At 33.8% G+C, this 15,215-nt stretch overlaps 1 protein-coding gene across 1 annotated transcript in view; it reads right to left on the minus strand.

Annotated features, from left to right (window-relative positions):
- The window catches only part of Arpc2 (Actin-related protein 2/3 complex, subunit 2), a 29,373-nt gene that overhangs the window by 10,555 nt on the left and 3,603 nt on the right, over positions 1–15,215 (minus strand). Inside the window, exon 4 of the mRNA XM_072532616.1 lies at positions 2,663–2,868. Coding sequence (XP_072388717.1) covers positions 2,663–2,868 — 206 coding nt within the window. The remainder of the gene's footprint in view (positions 1–2,662; positions 2,869–15,215) is intronic.

The following is a 15,215-nucleotide window of genomic DNA, read 5'->3' on the forward strand; positions in this document are numbered from 1 at the left end:
ACATACGAAGTAGGAAGAATGGATATACTGAAAACTTGACGGACAAATACAAGTGAGCTTCAAACTGACGAGATGAGTAACAGATCAGATATTTACTCTAAAGAATATACGAACTAGTGGTTCCGAATAACTAAACATACTGTATCCAACCTTTGTATACTTTAAACAGAAATATGTCAAACAGAATATACCGAAATCAAATTTGAAAGAGAGCTAATTACTTTAAAACAAATCCGGGATGAAGTATTATGGAAAGGATAAATCTCTAAAATGTGTTTGCAGTAGAGATCTGTTATCAACGTCAACGGAGCTCTTCAATATAGTGTTAAAAGTAATAATTATAAAAAGTACAGTTGAATAGCATTCGCAGCCTGAAATGATGAGAAATTTAGATTGAAAAAAAAAAAATAGAAGAGGCAAAGAACTATAGCGATGGGAAAGGAAAATGTCAAGAACTATATATGAAGGTATGATAAGAACAAATAAAGAGCTAGATTCCTACCAGACCAGAATAAAGGTAAAGCAGCAGCGAAAGGATGAAATAGGAACAGAAATTTGTGCCCGTAAAATCATTGGTTTGACAATGAATCCAAGAATGCAACAAAAGAAAAAAAATGAAGCCTACAGAAAAGTGGCTTACCCGACGAACTGGAACAACTGCAGAGAATTACCAGACAAAGAGAGGAAAAGAGGATACACAAAAGAAAAAAACGAAACCACCTAAATAAGGAAGTTAAATATATAGAAAAACTCAAAACTGACACAAATTTTGAAAAATACACTTGAATATGGCATTGATACTCATCACATATTTATAGAGTACAAAGCAGCCTACGACTCTGTTAATAGAAAAGAAATGTTCAAAGCAATGAAAGAGCTAGGAATACCAAATCAGTTGGTAAATTTAACAAAACTAACTCACAAAAGTAACTAACAAAAAGTTGAATGTAGAGTACGAATTTAGGGGGAACTGTCTGAACCTTCTAAAACAAATAACGGGCTGCGCCAGAGAGACCCTCTCTCCTGTACACTGTTCAATCTGGCTCTGGAAAAAGTAATACGTATGTCACAAATCACAACTACTGGTTCAATATATAATAAATCAGTGCAAATCATGGCCTATGCTGATGATATCAATATTGTTGGAAGAACGGAAAACGCTGTACGAGAGGCGTAAGTAGCATTAAAAGAATCAGCTACAAAAATGGTTTTAATAATAAACACCAACAAAACGAAGTATATGAAAATAAACACGCAACCACAACTCCTACGACCACTTGTTATAGAAAACTACGTCATCGAAGCAGTGAACGAATTTATATACCTAGGGGCGCACCTTAACACTGAAAATAATACTACCGCAGAGATAAACCGCAGAATTTGCATTCTCCTTAAAGCAACAAGTATATCGAGAAATACAAAAATAAAACTCTACAAAACAATACGCCCAGTCTTAACATAACATTTGGTTCAGAGACCTGGACTCTTAACGGAAAATAATGAAAACATGTTAGGATGTATCGAAAGAAAAGTACTAAGGCGAATCTATGGTGCAGGGAATGACAATGGAGTGTGGAGAAGACGATACAACTTCGAAGTTTATAGAATATACCAGGAACCTGATATCGTAAAACATATTAAGACAGGACGTCTGAGGTGGATAGGGCATGTAATGCGGATGGAACAAAATGACCCAGCTAGAAAAACGCTAATTGATAGACCCATTGGTTAGAGAAGAAGAGGAAGACCCAGAACAAGGTTCCTAAATAACATCGATGAAGACATGAAAAATATGGGAATACGTGCTTGGCGAAGAAAGGCGATGGATAGGGACGACTGGAGAGAAATTCTTTAGGAGGCTAGGACCCACGCAGGATTGTAAAGCCAGAATGATGATGAAGAACTAGAGGCAATTTATAATTAATCTAAAACAATATTAATCGTAAAAGAACAGAATAAGATGGTTGGGAGACGTGGAGAGGATGAAAAGCAATATAGTCAGGGCAATATGATCCGTCACGCTGGAAATATATTCTGATTTGGTTTTTTTTACATAATCTAGCTTTAAGGTACTATCACCGTCTATAATGCTAAAAAATGACACATTTCAAGATTTTTTTTTGTATCAAGATTTGTATAATTTGTAAATTTATATAGTATACAACTTTTAAAGATTATAAAAACTTTTTTTCTTTTTTTTTTATTATTTGCCAATTTTAAAGAAGGCGCCAAAAATTATTCGTCCAAAAATTACTGATCCATGGCGAACAGTAAAAATCGAGAAGGGTTTTAAAAAAGAACTGTCCTTTCTTGATAGTTTACCAGAAAAATTGTAAATTCTGAAAAAAAAAACAAAATGGCGGATATTTGAAAAACTGTTCAAAAATTGATCTTTTTTCGACTTTTTTCAGTCACAAAAATTTTATTATTTTGTTCTTTTGGTCAAATTGTGGTAAACTGTCATACAAAAAACCAAAACAAAGAAAATACATTAAGGCTTATCGACCGAGTAAATCCGCAGACAGCTATCCGCCAGTTTTAAAAACTTAGTTTTTCTCAAAATCTTTAATCTCCGGATCTAGTTGGTTCTGCTCTGGAAAAAACTCGTTTAATGTCTTCTCCTTTTTCCTACTACATATAAAAAATTAAAAATGGTTCTTACCAACATTATTATCCACTTTGGCATCCGTATTTTGTAGTTCTAGTGGTGGTTCTCTATGACTAAAAAGGACGGGGGGAGCAGTGTGGGACGCCCTCAAGCCTTCTTTTAATTCCTGCATGAATACTTTTCCGATGACTACATCGTCCTCGTCTCGAAACCGCGTTGAAAAGACTATCGTTACTCTATCGGCTTTCGCTTCTACGTATCTGTAAAACATAATACATTTTTAAGAAAACCTACAGTGGTATAGCACTCTTAATCCTAATGTATGATTATGTGAATAAATCAAATTAGGTACTAATATAATTTGTAAATTGGTTATAGAAATAATTCATTTAGAATGGAACACAGAGTAAATTGACCATTTATTCTTTTATTTTATGACCATTTATTAATTCTTAAAGAGAAAAAATCACTTTCATTAGTAGCTCTTCGTAGTGCTAACATATACAGTGTTTTAAGGATTATACGTTATATATATATATATATATATATATATATATATATATATATATATATATATATATATATATATATATATATATAAATTTATACATACAAATTTATATATATAAATTTTAAGGATTTTAATTATGCGGTAATTCAATTTTTGTTTGCTGAAGGTTTGCATGGGAATGTGGCATGTGTGGAAGGCTTGATTAGAGAAAATATCGAATTTTAATTTCAGAAATGTTGGTACAGGAAAGTAAAGGATCTGTCCATAGTATCGTACACAACGTTAAATAGCGACTAGGGTGAATATTTATTATGCACCTACAAGTTGTTTTACTACACTGTAAAAGGGACAGATATTTGTTCCAAAACTTGAGAAAAGCAAACAGCTGCATCAATTATAAACAAATGTAAACGATATATTTTATTTAATGTGACACAAAACAAACAGCGAAAAATTTGATAGCTAATACAAATATTAAAATTAATTATGTGATTGCAAAATATTCAACATTAACTGATTGATAATACATAATATTAATATGATTTGGTATTTGAAACGTTCAATGTTTTATGTAAACAAACTAACAAATGATCACAGCAAATTTTTATTAACTCTGCACATCGACATAAATAAAATGTATGTAATTTGAAAGTCTTGGGACAGACACCCTTTCACTTAACCCTCAACTGGCGACGTGATATATTCTTGACATAAATGGTGACGTGGGGTCTAACCTTACCCCAACCTTTTAAAATCATAAAAAAACAATGGAAGCATTAATTTTGTCAAACAAAAAATAAAAAAAGTTTTTTGAAATAATTTAAACAAAAAAAATAAGAGTATGAATTTTTTGTTATAGGTGAAAAATGATCAATAAATTTGAACTCAACAGATTATTCATAAAAAATTAGGCAAAGAAACAAAAATTTTAACAACATTCGTTTAGAAATTAACTTATGATATGTACGCCTTAGACATATTATCATTAAAATATAAAATATATTGTTTAACAAAAAAGTTCACAGTTATTCAGTTGTACAATCCTTACACACTTTTCATGTATATTCTAAACAAATAGGTAACATACAAAAATTGCAAGTCATAGAAGTTGTTTATTCTTGGTCCTAGGACATTTTCCACATCGTCTTTTTTTATTATCTGCAACAGGAATCGTCACTACTGGGATTGGTACTTGTAATATTGAACTAATTCTTTAATGAATTGAAATCTTGAACGGTTATCCTGGTTTGTACAAGTGTATAAAACATATGAGTTTACGAGAGATATATTTAGCAACTGATATATATATATATATATATATATATATATATATATATATATATATATATATATATATATATATATATATACATATATATATATATATATATATATACATATATATATATATATATATATATATATATATATATATATATATATATATATATATATATATATACACTCGCGATCATAAAATCCGGGTCACCTTGAAAATTTTAAGTTTCTTGGATATTATTGCATCTAGTGCAGTAATAACCTTTTTATTAGGCTAATGTATTTTTTATTTGTCATCAATGTTTGTTTTGAAAGAAAAAAAAAACGGTTTTTTTATTGTTTTTATTGAAAAAGCAGAAAACAAACCAAATTGTTGAAACAGACATACGAAAGAAAAAATGAAAAATACAGAACATGGTAAAACATCAGTTGAATTTCAATGACTAATATCGTGTATTGCCTACCCTTGCTCTAATAACCTCTTGCAGACGACGGGGCATATTCTCAATTTTTCTCCGGATTACATGTTGTGGTCTGTTACTCCACTCTCTCACTAACAGATTATTAAGCTCCTGTGCGTTGTTAGGAGGAAGTGTATGGGTTTGAATACGTTTTTTTAAATCATCCCAGAGACGTTTGATGGGATTCAGGTCCGGAGACCTAGCTGGCCAGGGTAACCTCGTAATTCTAACCTCGTCCAAGTATTGCGTACTGATCCTGGCAACTTGCGGTCGCGCATTTCCTGCATAAAAACGGCATCTTCTCCAAGCCCTGCCATGGTGGGCATAACATGTTCTTCCAGAATCTCCGTAATATACCTTCGTGCAGTTAAGGACCCATTTTCGATAAAGGGTAATTCTGTGCGGAAGTCAGAAGACACACCTCCCCAAGCCATGATCGAGCCTCCACCAAATGGCATTCTTGGAGCAATGCAAGCTTGTGAAAATCGTTCACCAGTTCTCCTCCAAACTCTTACACGTCCATTGGATCCAGTTAGGCAGAAACGGGATTCATCTGAGAATAACACTTTGCTCCAATCATTAATTCCCCAATGCGGGTATTGTCAAGCAAAAGCTAGTCGTGCAACTCGATGCGCCTGGCCAAGTGGCGGTCCTGTAGCCATTACCCGAGCGAATTTCGATGCATAACCGCAGTTGAGGCCTGGTTTCGTAAAGCCTGAAACACAAGGAAACGGTCATCTCGTGCCGTGGTCGTTTTTCTTCGTCCAGAGCCAGGTCGTCCGGTTAGCAAACTCGTCTTCTGAAAGCATTGAAGCACTCGTTGAACCGTAGAAAGGCTTACGCCAACAGTTCTTGCGACTTGCCGATGAGTGTGACCGCCTTCCACAAACGCAACAATGAGTGCTGTTTCAACAATAGTCAAGGCATTTTTGGCATGAAATACACAATAATAAACACTAATAATGGCACTAATAAACTTTTGTTTCTTGCGTTTGAACAGAAAGTCGAAGCACAAATGAGACATTTAAAACAAGCAACAGTTACAGGTACCGTTCATTTTGGGAAGTGTATAGTTTTCCGCGAAATCGGCATTATTGGAATTCTTTGTTACAAAGGAAACTGCTAAGAAACATGCATTAGTTTGTATTTGTGTTATTATTATTTACGATAAAGCTCGTTAAAAATGAAATAACGGCGATTTTCAAGGTGACCCGGATTTTATGATCGCGAGTGTATATATATATATATATATATATATATATATATATATATATATATATATATATATATATATATATATTATATTTGATTATTTCAGCATGACTTCCGTCGAATCCACGTGAACTATGGAACAAGTACAAGCATGACATGTCAGATGACATTTTATACCGAATTTGTGTCAGTTCAAAAGAATCCCAATCTAGAGGTGTATTAGGAGATACATAACCAGGATTTGCTTGTGATAGACATTTATTACGTCATATTCAGCAGTTTGTTAGTCAATTCAGGAATGCCATCGCCAAGTGGTGAATTGGGCGACGGATTCAATCGAGAACGTAAGTCACTATAATCGAGATGCATTGAAGCATTTAATTCAAACGAATGTACCAATGTTGAATCCACAATAGAAGGAAGTGCACGATAAGTCAATAAAACTAACTGACGACAAACAAGAAAGTTGCATTGCTGAACGATCTTTATGGCGAAGACTTCTCCAAGCAATTGCTGGCTATTGGTAATGACCGTATTTCTGTCGACGAATGGAATGGTTTAATGTCGTTTTCACCGAATTTTTGCCATTTCGTCTCGGAAGGACGAGCTCATTAATAAAATGTTCCCGAATAGCACCGCTAAACGTCAGAACCTGTGGTTCCTCTCGTACTGAACAGGATTATTGTTGCAACGATGAGTCATCAGTACAGTAAAATAACATGGCTCACGATGATCCAACTAGAATTATTCTAGAATAAAGAATAGTTATTATGTCTTGTTCAATTTTGTAGATATCCCTAACTATACTCCATGAAAGATAAAAGAGGAAGTATTGTATTAAGTAAAGTAGTTAAGAAAGAAGTTTTTACAAAAATACAGAATATGTATAACTTTTTCCAGATTACTAGATAAATTCGATTTAAGACGTGTTTTTAAGATTGGTTGTTATCACTGTTTATCAAGCCTAACCCATAACTTCCCAAAACATTTGTGCGGTATTTGAAGGTTGTTATCAACATTTATAAAAAAAATTGATAAGAAGTGTACTACTCAATAAGTCTAATATTTATTTATTTATTATCGTAACAATATAAGGTAATAAATATTTACATGCATTAATGGACTCTTAATACAGACCAAATAACCAAATAATAAATAAACAACAAAGCCAAATTTATAATGATTTATACACACACACACACACACACACACACACACACACACACATATATATATATATATATATATATATATATATATATATATATATATATATATATATATATTAGCTTACCCGACGAAATTTGTACCGCCTTGGAATTAAATAACGTGTCTAAAAAATTAACAGAAAATAAAACCAAAAACCATTATGCATGAAAAAAGTTGAATCAGTTTAATTCTTTCTGATAAAAATAGTTTTATTTTTTTGCGTTAAAAATATATAGAACGATGATGGTTTTACAGAAGAGATAGCGTACTAACGCCAAAAAAGCTCCAGGCCCGGACCATATTACGAATAGAGCTCTGAAGAACCTGCCAGCAAAAGCAATAGTATATCATAACAAAGTTAATCAACAACGTTCTAAGGTTAAGACATTTTCCTGGCAGATGGAAGGAAGCTCACGTAATAATGATCAAAAACCCAGGGAAAACGGGCACATTTCTACAGAATTATCGGCCGATAAGCTTATTAGAAAAGGATTTAGTACTAACGATCATGTAGAGATGTAGAGTACCTCTACATATGGCATTTATTGACTTCCACAAGGCTTTCGATAGTATTGAAACTTGGTCCTTTTTGTCAGCCCTGAGGGATGCTCGAATAGACTCACGGTACACTAAACTTATTAAAAACATTTATGGACAGGCCACATTCAACATCAAAATCAATGAAGACGAAAAAAATGAAAAAATGCGTCTTGGTAAAAGTATTAGACAAGGTGATACTATTTCATCACAGCTTTTTACCTTAGCATTGGAATATGTATTCAAACAGTTCGACTGGGAGCAAAAAGGTCTAAACATTGATGGTGTCCGTTTGAGTCATTTGAGGTTTGCGGACGACTTAGTATTATTTAGTACAGATATCAAGGAACTGGAGCAAATACTCAAGGAATTAAATCAGCAGTCAAATAAAATAGGTCTTAAAATGAACCTGCAAAAAACAAAAATAATGAGTAATTTACAAACTAATATTGTTATTGACAACGTCAGTCTTGAAAATGTAGACCACTATATATATATATATATATATATATATATATATATATATATATATATATATATATATATATATATATATATATATATATATCTTGGACATACCATTAAAATCGACAAAGAAAACCAAACCGAAATAAAAAGACGCATTCAATTGTCTCGGGTAGCTTTCGGTAAGTTAAGCTTTATCTTGAAGAATAAAGATATACCAATGTGTCTAAAACGTAGAGTTTATGTCAAATGTATCTTGCCTGTAACTACATATGGACTGGAGACCATGGCTTTTACAAAGAAAACCTTAGATCAGCTCAGTACAACCCAAAGAGCGATGGAGAGGGCCATGATAGGGATTAGTTTGAGAGACAGCAATAATAAATATACAGCAACCACTTTTCTAGATGTCAGTAAAGTAATCGATAGAGTGGCACGAAGGCCTGCTGTATAAAATGAACCAATACGGCTCTAGACAAGCAATGACATATCTTCATCTTCTCTCGTCACACCTACGACCAACCCTATCCGAAGCTGGGTTCATGGTGGCTGGTGTGCCCCAGGGAGCGCCATATCTATACACCCTATACAAAGCACCCCAATTGAACCCAGATCGTTACTAAGTCTATACGCAGTCGATACAGCGATAGCTGCTAGCAAGACACCTACAAAGGGCACTTAACGAACTACAAGATTGGTGTGTATAGTGGAAGATAGCTGTCAACCCTGACAAAACAAAGGCCGGCATGTGCAAATGAGGTCCCTATTCGATAAGCAAATCGAATGGTCAAATCAAGCCGAATATCTAGGCGTAACGTTGGACAAAAAGCTGACCTTCACAGAACATTAAACAACCGGTCAATGAAGACAAAAATGATTAGAACTCAACTCTCATCATTATTAGGTCGGAAGAGTAAACTGAGTTTCAAAACAAAGATTAGGATAGCAAACTGTATAATTTTGCCAACACCAACATACGTCACGGGCATGGGGACACACTTGCAAATCCAACAGAAACAAAATACAAAAAGTCCAGATCCATATAATCAGAGAGGCTCTGAATATACCTAAGTACGTTCCATGAAGGTACGTAATGAGGGACTCAGAACAAAAGGAATTCTTGAGAACAATGGACGAAAAAGCGCAAGTGATTTTCAACGATCTCAGGAACCATCCGGTTAGACTATTAAGACAGTTGACAGACTATAACAGTGAAGAAATGATAGCCATGCAGTAGTCGAATGTACGCAGTAACAGCAGACCCAAAAAATGCCTATCCTTATACTTTCCCGAAAAGCCGTTCATGTAAAAGGAACTTCCGGCACCTAATACCCTTCAGGTAGGTGAAAACAACCATGCTCGCGAAACCTGAGCATCAGGTCACGTACCGACAAACGTGGGCTCGATGGCCAGACCCTTCGGGCGCTCAGCCGACGAGAACAAAAATTATTTTGCCAATTCGGCGACTGAGTGACCGAGCACACAATACGGGCGGGGAGTCACCGACTTAGGTCTGTGACTCGCTGTCCGGAACACACGTTTTGGGACATAAGTACAGTCATGTTAAAATTAACTTGTCATTGTCATAGGGAGAAAAACTCTTCTAGCTACCCCTAAAATCAGGTGGCTTAACCACATAAAGTAAAACAGAGGATGTCCCATTACCCAGAGCATCCAAAGTAAGTTTCAGTACAAAGCCTCCCCATTCGTTATGTTCTGCGATGGCGAGGGGTGGTTGGTTATAGCTGGGGGTCAGATAGGTTATAGGTACCACTCCATTACGGAGTGTGACCGGTTTAACCTCCGGACACGTGGGCCCACTGTTCCATTGGAACACACATGTCACTCGGAACTGGGGTTCTACAAAAATTGTTGTGTGTGTGTCAGTGTACACAACTATACTCAATCATTCAACAAAGCACAATGGCGTTATTTATGGTATTCAAACTGTGTATAGTGTTGCCAAATCCATCAATAAACTTGGCAATGAAGTAAATTTAAATCTAGGATTTTTGGGTTACTTAATATTTAGGGAAATCTGACTGAAAAGTGTCAATAACTGGATAGGTCTCAATCACTGGTAAGTTTACCTTAACTTAATTAAATTATTTATATTTAGAAATATTTGTAATATTAAATTCTTGTGTTTACTATTTGACGTTTTTGTTAATGTTTGATTATGTAAAACTTCGTAAATAATCATAGATAAAGAATAATTTTCAATCAAATTTAATCAACTTAATTAATTTAGATCTTGAAACATAATAAATACTTTTTAATAGGTTTATAAGTAAACAACCAAAAACACAAGGATTTTATATTTCAAAACAAATACTATATTCTCTTACTCATATCTTTTGAAACAACTTTAAAACAGAATTAAAATGAATTCCAGTTTCAAAATCATTTCATATTTTATAGCAGTTTCGCTTATTATAATTAAGGTTGTACTTTTCTCTTAAGATTTTCAATAAATTTATGTAACAAACTAAGTATTCAACTAAAAATAAAAAAATTTCTTCCATATTTCATAGGAGAGTAGTGGTTATAGTGGTACTATTTAGTACACTTTGTTTTTTGAAATTTTTTTTGCTTTCTCAGCGCTTAGTAGTTGTCGAGAGCACAACGCTAAAGTTTCTTCCACATACACAACAGAGTATAAATATTTTCATCTTTCACTCATATTTACAGTAGTTATTTGGTTAATTACAAGTATATTTGTCAAGGCAAAATGCATATAACTTACAGAAAAGCGGGTACAACTACACAAATAATAATAATAAAAAAAGCCCAGTACAAGAAGATCCCACGAATATCATGGAAACCAGCATTGCTGGAGAGTATAGTTATCGTATTCTCACTTTCACTCTTGTTTTCGGAGAATTGCAGACTATGCTACGGGTAAAACGTGCGACAAAAAATTATATTTTCCAAAACCAGTATTCGCGGTCTTGCTTTCAAAATCAACGACGAATATGAATGTGGTGACCGACAAATAAATTCATACCACGTGGTAGATAAAGCATTAGAAATCAACCGGCGGATGGTTTTCGTTATGCGCTTGCTCGTTGTAGGTCGTAACGGTTCACTAGAGCTTCAAGTCACTGAACTGGGCCTAGCCCAGAGCAGTGGCTTGGGGTCCAAGCAAGCAATTTTAATTATGCGGAAGTCACTAGAGGATAACAGGATTAAAGCGCCTCACGCTATCCTGAATTTTCAATTGATTAGGGTACCATGTTGGAGTTCTATTACCCAGGACTTCCCACGTGAAGATCATTTGGCTAATAGTGTGCCCCTATAGCGCATCAGAGTGCTATAGGGGGGAAAAAGGATGGTCAGGAGCATTGGAGCGCGGTGGTGTGACTCCTGTTTTTACTCAAATTAATACACCTCACTCCAACGAATTGTTACACTCGAACGTCTTTCTAAGGGGTGAACAAGTCTCACAGGCTGGGTTGAATCAAATTGCTTGCTTGCTTTCGCAACGGTTTAGATCTTTTGTGTGCACTGATGGATATTACTTCCTGTATCGGTAAAGCAACTTATTACATAATATTAGAAAACATTTTAATTGAAGCGAAGTCTGTTTCCGATGTGTGTTTAAAAAAGCCAGTCAAGAAGGATGTAAATAAATCGAGTTTTGCCCGAGGATTTTGATGAGTATTGTTCAGAAAGGGCGTGATTTTAAAGTAGAAATTACATATTAGCGCAAATTAATAAATAAGCCTATATATTACGTCCATGTCAAGTAACCGACATCATGGAAAAAATAGAGACATTGAGATGGCAATGGGTAGCACATGTAACAAGACAAGACACCAACAGATGGTCTCATAAAGTGACATTATGGAGACCTCGAGAAACAAAAAGAAGCGTGGGAAGACCCAAAAAAGAGATGGATAGACGATATAACAGCTGTAGCTGGAAAGCAGTGGATGAGAATTGCAAAAGATAGAAAAGTGTGGAAGCAATTGGAGGAGGCCTATGTCCAACAATGGATAAATGAAGGCTGAAGAAGATTATGTCCACGTTTATTAGTAGGGCGGGAAGAGACGGTTTTCGTCCGTCCTTACAGTTAAAATATTTAGTACCTTGGCTCAGTTTGAGTTGTACACACTTATGTTGCAAAATTTGTCAACCACATGTAAAAAGCTTGTAATTTGAAGTATTGGTTAAAATAATTGTACCTTAACTCCATTTAATTTATATAAGAGTGAGTTAGGAAAATTGTCACCTACTTAAGTGTATAATTTAGTATAGATCATTGGGGTCTATTGGTTTAGTGATTACACCGCTAAATTGTAAAAGTGCTAAGAAGATTGCTTATTTGTGTAGGAGATTGCTGATTTGTGTAGTCTAGTGAGTCATAGCCCAAAGTTTCAAGACCACAGCAGATTTGCTTCTAGTTCGAGGAATAGCCAGTGATCACCAGCCATTGTGGTGTACAATAGGACCACAGTAGATTTGCTTCAAGTTCGAGGAATAGCCAGTGATCACCAGCCATCGTGGTGTACAATAGGACCACAGTAGATTTGCTTCAAGTTTGAGAAATAGCCAGTGCTCACCAGCCATCATGGTGTACTATAGGACAGGTAGATATACTCTTTTAAAATGTTTATTAAAGTTTTACATCCATAGACTCTCAATTTACCTCTTTTTTAGTTTAATATTTTTAATTTTGTATGTTTGTTGTTTTGGGATAATTAAACCTGTACTTAATCAACTCATCTATTATTTTAATCTTACTTAAAGGAATAGATAAACTTTTTACCACCTCTTTATGGGGTGTGATATTGAACAAAAGCGTTGGTGAAAAATTACAGTCCACAAAGGTCATTGGGACCAATATATTTATCAACAAATTGGGCATTTAACCCCAATTTGTCAAAGTATGATGAGCAAATTTTAATGGTGGAAAGGCGACCAATGCAGAACGAAAGAAAGTTGGTCGTTTAGATAAAAAAAACTTCTCAGCAACAGGAAAAACAAGTCTTTAATGATGATGGCTTATTTCTATATGTTCCAGGAATAGCAGATTAATAAATTGTAAGTGATCAAACTAGATATTTTTAATATAATCAAAAAATAATAAGGGAAAAAACTTTAAATGCGTTTTTCTCAAAATTAATTTTTTCGCACAGCTGACATTTGATCTCCAGATTGGTTGGTCCGATTTGAACGAATCTCAGCGTTTTACTTGGATAACATATCCTACATGCGCATTCACTTCAATTAGGCCAAAAATTAAAAAATAATATTTTGAGTCAAGCAAAATAATCAATATTTTTTCAAAAGTCCGCCATATTTCCGCGAAACATTCTTTTTTAAAATGCCGTTTGAATTTTTCGATTGAGGTGTGTCAATCAGCAGATTAACTGTCAGCCATAGACGAAGATTTTGAATTGGGACCCTCTATTAAATGGAAAAAATATGGAAAGGGAAGAAAACAATTTTTTTGTACAGTCAACCAATTAAATAAAATTTTGCAAAATACACCAATAAGGTACTAGAACACCAAAAGTGTACTAGTACTTTAAATATAAATGTATATTCCAAATTGGAGCAACTATAATAAATTTTTACATATTTCAAAGGTATTTTATGTTATTGTCTTTTTTTAGTTATTTCTAGTTATTTTATTATTTATTTATTTAGTTATTTTAGCTATTTCTGATTTTCAAACCTATTCCAGCCCTTGGTTTCAATTCTGTTAATATCCGAAAAGATTCGTTCACATTTAACATTGGATACTGGAAGAGACAGCAGTTGTTTGACAAATCTATCTATCTTTATTTTATCGACACTTCTCTCGAAAAATTATCTATACTGAAATATTATTAACAGTAAATACCCATTTAAAGGCATTTAAAGAATTTACTGATAAATGTCTCTGTCTGTAAAAACTACTAGCATCTACAAAAGATTTTTTCTCCCCTAAAAATTTTTAAGTTACGTCGAAAATCTACTAAAAAGGTAGTTTTCTACTAATTATGGTAACACTGCTGCAAGTTTATTTCTTAAAATAATTAAACTTCAGTAAATATGTTTCAATGATGAACGTGTTTTTACTCATCTGGAAATTTTATGGCAGTAATAATAAAATTGTAATCAGTCATTTTAATGCTTGCATAATTATGTACTGTTTTAATTTAAAACAGGACGTATGGTGTCTTTTGAATCTAGTAATGTTAGAAAACTGTAAATATTTACTATTTGTGGCCATATTTGTTTTAGTTTAATTTTCCCATTTCTAGGAAAAACTTTATTATATGTTTTCAAGAAAACTGAACAGCAATTTTTAAGAAAAATCAAGAAATTTTTATTCTACTTTAATCCAATTTTTAGCAAAAAAGAAAGCATATTGTACACTACACGTCAGAGAAAATAAGCCACCCACCAAATTTAAGAAATTTTTTTCTTATTTATATGAAATTAAATCTATCATATATTGCGTCCATTACTCTTGTTGCACATAACCCGACATTATCATTAGTAACAAATGAAAAACAAGGAAAATTTTGAGAAAACAATAAATTTATTGAAAATTTCGTTGTACCATAGTTACAGTTATAAAAATAATTGAATTACAGAGTCAAAAGAAGGCAAGTATCACTCAATTTGGCATAGAACTAATCACGTTTTGGATGGCCCTTTGGGAAAAACTGACACATTCCTCATTGAGAGCCATTCCAAGGTCGTCACATGTTGTTGGAGCAGGTATAAGACATCTTTTGAGAAGGCTCCATATATGCTCAATACGATTAAGGTCTGAACTTTGAGCAAACCTTGTTGCAAGATGACTTAGACCTACTACAAAATTGGTACAATCAGGGCAAGCTCCACTTAAAAGTAAAAAAATGTCGAAACAAGCTATACTATTAATAATCAGTCACTGAATCATGTGTCTTTTATTCAGGCTTTGGGTGTTATTTTC

Source organism: Diabrotica undecimpunctata, chromosome 5, assembly GCF_040954645.1.
Source record: "Diabrotica undecimpunctata isolate CICGRU chromosome 5, icDiaUnde3, whole genome shotgun sequence".
Taxonomy (NCBI): Eukaryota; Metazoa; Arthropoda; class Insecta; order Coleoptera; family Chrysomelidae; genus Diabrotica; species Diabrotica undecimpunctata.